Source organism: Lacerta agilis, chromosome Z (genome assembly GCF_009819535.1).
Source record: "Lacerta agilis isolate rLacAgi1 chromosome Z, rLacAgi1.pri, whole genome shotgun sequence".
NCBI lineage: Eukaryota > Metazoa > Chordata > Lepidosauria > Squamata > Lacertidae > Lacerta > Lacerta agilis.
In genome coordinates, this window is record NC_046331.1 from 735,629 (window position 1) to 743,128 (window position 7,500).

Here is a 7,500-nt window from a genome sequence, read left to right on the forward strand (position 1 = left end):
ACTGGCCCAAGACCGAACCCCACTAGTCACTTCTCTCCAGGATGAAGAGGACCCTTTTGCAAACTGGATCAGGATACCCTCAAGCCCATCATCCAAGTCATGGATGAAGATGTGGAAGAAGAAGACTGGGGCCAAGACCGAACCCTGTGTCACCCCGCTAGTCGCTTCTCTCCGGCATGAAGCTGCGATTCCGGCTCGGGATTCATCCAGTCCGGTCTCCGTTTCTTGGCTCGGTCCTCATCCGAAGCCGGGAGACGATGCCGAAACTGATAAACCCCGATATTTGAGGAATTTTAAGTGAGGGATCGGCGAGGAGGATGCTTATCAGCAGAGCTGTCTGGGAGAGCATGAAGAGGGGCGCATGGCTAATGTTAAGAGTGACATTTCAGGTGCCAATTGCACGCGGGGGGTCGGAGCCGCTGCAGAGCCCGGCGACCTCGGAAAAGGGTGAATTGGGAGGATTTAGTCCCCCGCCCAAAAATAAATTCTTAATCGATTCCGAAGAAGCGTGCATGCACACGAAGAATCTGAGGAAGTGTGCATGTATCTGAAGAAGCGTGCATGCACACGAAGAATCTGAGGAAGTGTGCATGTATCTGAGGAAGCGTGCATGCGCACGAAGAATCTGAGGAAGTGTGCATGTATCTGAAGAAGTGTGCATGTATCTGAAGAAGCGTGCATGCACACGAAGAATCTGAAGCAGTGTGCATGTATCTGAAGAAGTGTGCATGCACACGAAGAATCTGAGGAAGGGTGCATGTGTCTGAAGAAGTGTGCATGCACACGGAGAATCTGAGGAAGTGTGCATGTATCTGAAGAAGTGTGCATGCACACGGAGAATCTGAGGAAGTGTGCATGTGTCTGAAGAAGTGTGCATGCACACGGAGAATCTGAAGCAGTGTGCATGTATCTGAAGAAGCGTGCATGCACACGGAGAATCTGAAGCAGTGTGCATGTATCTGAAGAAGTGTGCATGCACACGGAGAATCTGAAGCAGTGTGCATGTATCTGAAGAAGTGTGCATGCACACGGAGAATCTGAAGAAGTGTGCATGTATCTGAAGAAGCGTGCATGCACACGGAGAATCTGAGGAAGTGTGCATGTATCTGAAGAAGTGTGCATGCACACGAAGAATCTGAGGAAGGGTGCATGTGTCTGAAGAAGTGTGCATGCGCACGAAGAATCTGAGGAAGTGTGCATGTGTCTGAAGAAGTGTGCATGCACACGGAGAATCTGAGGAAGTGTGCATGTATCTGAAGAAGTGTGCATGCACACGGAGAATCTGAGGAAGTGTGCATGTGTCTGAAGAAGTGTGCATGCACACGGAGAATCTGAAGCAGTGTGCATGTATCTGAAGAAGCGTGCATGCACACGGAGAATCTGAAGCAGTGTGCATGTATCTGAAGAAGTGTGCATGCACACGGAGAATCTGAAGCAGTGTGCATGTATCTGAAGAAGTGTGCATGCACACGGAGAATCTGAAGAAGTGTGCATGTATCTGAAGAAGCGTGCATGCACACGAAGAATCTGAAGCAGTGTGCATGTATCTGAAGAAGTGTGCATGCACAGGAAGAATCTGAAGCAGTGTGCATGTATCTGAAGAAGTGTGCATGTATCTGAAGAAGCGTGCATGCACACGGAGAATCTGAGGAAGTGTGCATGTATCTGAGGAAGCGTGCATGCACACGGAGAATCTGAGGAAGTGTGCATGTATCTGAAGAAGGTGCGCATGCGCACGAAAGCTCATACCGAGAACAAACTCAGCTGGTCTCTAAAGTGCTGCTGGAAGGAATTTTTGATTTTCGTTTCCACTATGGCAGACCAACACCTGTGACTTAATCCGGATCATACAGGTGAAACTCGGAAAATCAGAATATCGTGGGAAAAGGTTCCTTTATCAATACTAGGAAAGATTCCAGAGCGGATCGTGAAGCAAACGGTCTGGGAGCACCTCAAAAGGAACGCTGCGATCACTCGAAGTCGGCACGGGTTTCTGAAAAATAAAGTCACGTCGGACCAATCTGATCTCATTTTTGGACAGAATGGCAAGCCTGGTAGATGAAGGGAACGCAGTGGATGTAGGCCATGATATTCTTGCAAGGAAGCTGCAGAAAAAGCTGCAAAACTTTGAGCTGACCCTCAAAAAAACAGGGCTTTTCCCTTTGCAGAAAAAAAGCTGCAAAACTTTGAGCTGATCCTCAAAAAAACAGGGCTTTTCCTTTTGCAAAACCTTGAGCTGACCCTCAAAAAACAGAGCTTTTCCCTTTGCAGAAAAAGCTGCAAAAGTTTGAGCTGATCCTCAAAAAACGGAGCTTTTCCCTTTGCAGAAAAAGCGACAAAACTTTGAGATGACCCTCAAAAAAAACAGGGCTTTTCCCTTTGCAGAAAAAGCTGCAAAACTTTGAGATGACCCTCAAAAAAACAGGGCTTTTCCCTTTGCAGAAAAAGCTGCAAAACTTTGAGATGACCCTCAAAAAAACAGGGCTTTTCCCTTTGCAGAAAAAGCTGCAAATCTTTGAGCTGATCCTCAAAAAAACAGGGCTTTTCCCTTTGCATAAAAACGCTGCAAAACTTTGAGCTGATCCTCAAAAAAATCAGGGCTTTTCCCTTTGCAAAAAAAAAGCTGCAAAATTTTGAGCTGATCCTCAAAAAAATCAGGGCTTTTCCCTTTGCAAAAAAGCTGCAAAACTTTGAGCTGGTCCTAAAAAAAAACCAGGGCTTTTCCCTTTGCAGAAAAAGCTGCAAAACTTTGAGCTGATCCTTAAAAAAACACGGCTTTTCCCTTTGCAAAAAAGCTGCAAAACTTTGAGCTGACCCTCAAAAAAACAGGGCTTTTCCCTTGCAAAAAAAAGCTGCAAAAGTTTGAGCTGCTCCCCAAAAAACGGGGCTAGATCACCGCCAGATTTTAATTCCGAAAGTCGATCCCATTCTCTTGGGAGTCGGCCACCCCTGGTGTAACTTGAATAAAAATGCAAATAATCGTAATAATTACCGTAATAAAGCACCGCTACGATTATATATAATTTCCCTAAAATTTTGATTTCATTCCTTTTTTTCTTTGTCTTTTCTAATGTCTCACCCACACTGACTTATAAAAATGTTATACGGAAAAATACGAGAGAGACGCATTGTACTACCTTTGAAAAATCTTTAATAAATATATTTTTGCCGTTCCGTGCCGTAATGTCACAACCGGAACGAACATGGCTTGATCCCAGCTTCGGTTTGCAACGCGAGGGGTTAACTTTTTGGCAACGGCGGCGGATTCCGGGAATCTCTCCCGTCGTCCCCGTTTTCTTCCGCCTGAGCGGGAATCCGAGAAGAAAAGGGGCCGGTGCGCTGGGATGTGCGGAGCTCAGCACATTTTCCCCGGCGTCGCACGGATCAGCGCCGGCGGGGGGTGGGTGGGAGGGCTTTTACGGGAGCCTCCGTCCCGGAAAGTCCCCCGCCCAGGGAGGAATGCGGCGTGAAAACCAGGCAGGGATTATGTGTGTGTGCGAGTGTGCGCACGCATCATGCGCTCCCCGAGCGGCTCGCATTCTCCTTTCCCTTCCTCCCCCCCCGCAACAAACACCCTCCGTGGGGCGAGTGGGGCGGAGAGGCTTCGGAGAAGGGCGACTAGCCCGAGGTCACCCGGCAGCTGCAGGTGGAAGAGAGGAGACGCGAAGCCGGTTCACCGGATTACGAGTCTACCGCTCTTCACCACACTGGTTGAAGGGACGCGAAGCCGGTTCACCGGATTACGAGTCTACCGCTCTTAACCACACTGGTTTAAGGGACGCGGACCCGGTTCACCAGATTACGAGTCCACCGCTCTTAACCACACTGGTTGAAGGGACGCGAAGCCGGTTCACCAGATTACGAGTCCACCGCTCTTAACCACACTGGTTGAAGGGACGCGAAGCCGGTTCACCGGATTACGAGTCCACTGCTCTTAAGCACTTCTCGTGTGCCACCTGCTGCCCAGCTCAGCACCTCTCTGATGCTCCATGTCTCCACTCATGTGCCACCTGGTTTCCAGCTCAGCTTCTCATTTTTGCCCCATATCCCTTCTCATGTGTATAGGTGTGTGTATAGGGTGTGTGTGTGTGTGTCTGAATGTGTGTGTATAGGTGTATGTGTGTGTGTGTACATGTGTCTGTGTGTATATGTGTCATATTTGTGTATATGTGCGTGTGTGTGTGCGTGTGTGTATAATGTGTGTCTGTATGTGTGTGTATTTGTGTATAGGTTTGTTTGTTTGTGTGTGTGTGTGTGCGCGCGCGCGCGTCTGAGTGTGTGTGTATACGTGTGTCTGTATATGTGTATGTGTATATGTGTTTGTGTGTGTGTGATATATATGTGTGTGTATAGGTGTGTGTAAAGGGTGTGTGTGTGTGAGTGAGTGAGTGTGTGTGTGTGCGTGCATGTATGTGTGTATATGAGTGTGTGTGTGTGTGTGTGTGTATTATATGTGTGTGTGTATATGTGTACATATTTGTGTATATGTGCGTGTGTGTGTGTCTGAGTGTGTGTATAGGTGTCTGTATGTGTATGTGTGTGTATGTATGTGTGTATATGAGTGTGTATATGTGTATGTGTGTATATGTGTACATATTTGTGTATATGTGTATATGTGTGTGTATAATATGTGTGTGTATATAATGTGTGTGTGAGTGTGTGTATGTATGTGTATGTGTGTATATGTATATGTATAGATGTGTGTGTGTGTGTGTGCGCGCGCGCGCCTGAGTGTGTGTGTGTATAGGTGTGTCTGTATATGTGTATGTGTATATGTGTTTGTGTGCGTATGTGTGTATATGAGTGTGTGTGTGTGTGTGTGATATAGGTGTGTGTATAGGTGTGTATAGGTGTGTGTATAGGTGTATGTGTATGTGTGTGTGTATATGAGTGTGTATATGTGTGTGTGTACTATATGTGTGTGTATATGTGTACATATTTGTGTATATGCGAATATGTGTGTGTGTGTGTGTGTGTGTGTATAATATGTGTGTGGGTATAACATGTGTGTGAGTGTGTGTGCCACCTTCTGTCCCGCCGCCTCACACTTTCCTTTCCTTCCCCGTCCCCAGGGCTCGTCTCCTCCGCGCTGCTCGGCGCCTGCTCCTCGTCCCCGTGCCGGGACGGCGGCACCTGCGTAGAGTTGCCGGGTGGCTACCGGTGCCTCTGCCCGCCGGGCCTGCCCGCCGCCGACGAGGGGAAAGACTGCGGGGACCCGCCGCACCACCCGTGCGCCGCGCACCCCTGCCCGCCGGAGTGGCTCTGCGGCGGGATAGCCGGACACTTGAACTACACATGCCACTGCCCGCCGGGTCTCTCCTGCAGCCTCGACGGAACGGCGTGCCAAAGCAACCCTTGCCCGCAGTGCGTGGAGGTGCCCGGCGGTTACGGCTGCCTCGCCGCGCCGGCCCTGTGCGCCAGCCGGCCGTGCCGCAACAACGGCACCTGCGCCGAGAGCGCCGGCGGTTACGGTTGCCTGTGCCGGCCCGGCTACCGCGGCGTCCGCTGCGAGGAGGAGGAGGAGGATGCGGGCGGTTGCGCCACGAGCCCGTGCCAAAACGGCGCCATCTGCCTGGACGGGGCGGAGGGCTACAGATGTTTCTGCGTGCCCGGCTTCCAGGGCCACCGCTGCGAGATGGACATCGACGAGTGCGCCTCACGCCCGTGCCGAAACAACGGGTCGTGCCTCAACCTGATGGACCACTACGCTTGCCGCTGCCCGCTGGGCTACACAGGTACGATTGGGGCGACTGCGGGGAAGGGGCACGTGCCAGCAGTGGCGTGGCGGGCCCAGGTTAATAATAATAATAATAATAATAATAATAATAATAATAATAATAATAATAATAATAATAATAAAACTTGATTATGGTCATAGACCAGCAAACGGTGAGCCCAGGTTGTACCCGGCGCGGCAATTTTCCCGGCACCCCGGGCGGAGTGCGCATGTGTGGCGTCTTGCGCATGTGCGGTCCGTCCGTCCGTGCTGCTGCTCACGAACGGCACCCCGTACGGGATGGGATGCCGCACATGCGCGGTTCGTCCGCGGTGCTGGTGCGCGGAACCCCGTGTGGACCGCGCGTGCGCGGCGGCCCACGCATGCGCGCTGCATACGGGGATGTCGCACGTGCGCAGTCCGCCTGTGCTCTCGCTCGCATGCGGCACCCCCGTACGGAGTGCGCGTGTGCGGCATCCCACGCGCGCGCACTCCGTATGGGATGGCGCACATGCGCAGTCCGTCTGTGCTCTCGCTCGCATGCGGCACCCCCGTACGGAGTGCGCATGTGCGGCGTCCCACGCGCGCGCACTCCGTATGGGAAGCAGCACATGCGCAGTCTGTCCGTATTGCTCGTGCCTGGCAGCCCGTACGGACTGCGCATGTGCGGCATCCCACATGTGCGCGCTCCGTATGGGTTGCTTGCACGTGGCACCCTGTATGGACTGCGCATGTGCGGCTTCCCACGCATGCGCATTGCATACGGGATGCCGCACATGCGCAGTCTGTCCGTGCTCTCGCTCGCACGTGGCATCCCATACGGTCTGCGCATGTGCGACATCCCACGCATGCGCATTGCATACGGGACGCCGCACATGCGCAGTCTGTCCATGCTCTCGCTCCCACTAGGCATCCCATACGGACTGCGCATGTGCGGCATCCCATGCATGCGCACTCAGTACGGAATGCCACACATGCGCAGTCCGTACGCGCTACTCTTCACATGCGCACGTGCGGCATCCCACACGCGCACACTCCGTACGGGACGGCGCACACGCGCGGTCCGTACGTGCGCTGCCGCTCGCACGTGGCACCCCGCGCAGACCGCGCATGTGCGGCACCCCCGCGCGTGCGCACTCCACACAGGATGCCGCACGCACGCCGTCCGTACGGGTTGCCACGCGTTCGCCTCTGCCAGGCTTCCTCATCCTCGGCCCTCCAGATGTTTCGGGACTACAACTCCCATCATCCCTGACCACTGGTCCCGCTAGCTAGGGACGATGGGAGTTGTAGTCCCCAAACATCTGGAGGGCCGGAGTTTGCCTCTGCCGGGGCTTCCTCAACCCGAGTCCCAGGCCATCCCACGGAGGGTAGGTGTTGCGGCCGGACTACAACTCCCATCACCCCAGGCCACTGGCCATGCTGTCTGCTGGAGCGGATGGGAGTTGTAGCGCCCGGCGCCCGGAGCCCAGAGGCCGCCAACTTGATGGGAGATGTAGCGCCTGGCGCCCAGAGCCCAGAGGCCGCCAACTTGATGGGAGATGTAGCGCCCGGTGCCCGGAGCCCAGAGGCTGCCAACTTGATGGGAGATGTAGCGCCCGGCGCCCAGAGCCCAGAGGCCGCCAACTTGATGGGAGATGTAGCGCCCGGTGCCCGGAGCCCAGAGGCCGCCAACTTGATGGGAGATGTAGCGCCCGGCGCCCGGAGCCCAGAGGCTGCCAACTTGATGGGAGATGTAGCGCCCGGCGCCCAGAGCCCAGAGGCCGCCAACTTGATGGGAGATG

General features: G+C 53.4%; 1 protein-coding gene across 1 annotated transcript in view; it reads left to right on the plus strand.

Annotated features, from left to right (window-relative positions):
• The window catches only part of LOC117040428 (fibropellin-1-like), a 29,878-nt gene that overhangs the window by 793 nt on the left and 21,585 nt on the right, over positions 1–7,500 (plus strand). The window contains exon 2 of the mRNA XM_033138207.1: positions 5,073–5,735. Coding sequence (XP_032994098.1) covers positions 5,073–5,735 — 663 coding nt within the window. The remainder of the gene's footprint in view (positions 1–5,072; positions 5,736–7,500) is intronic.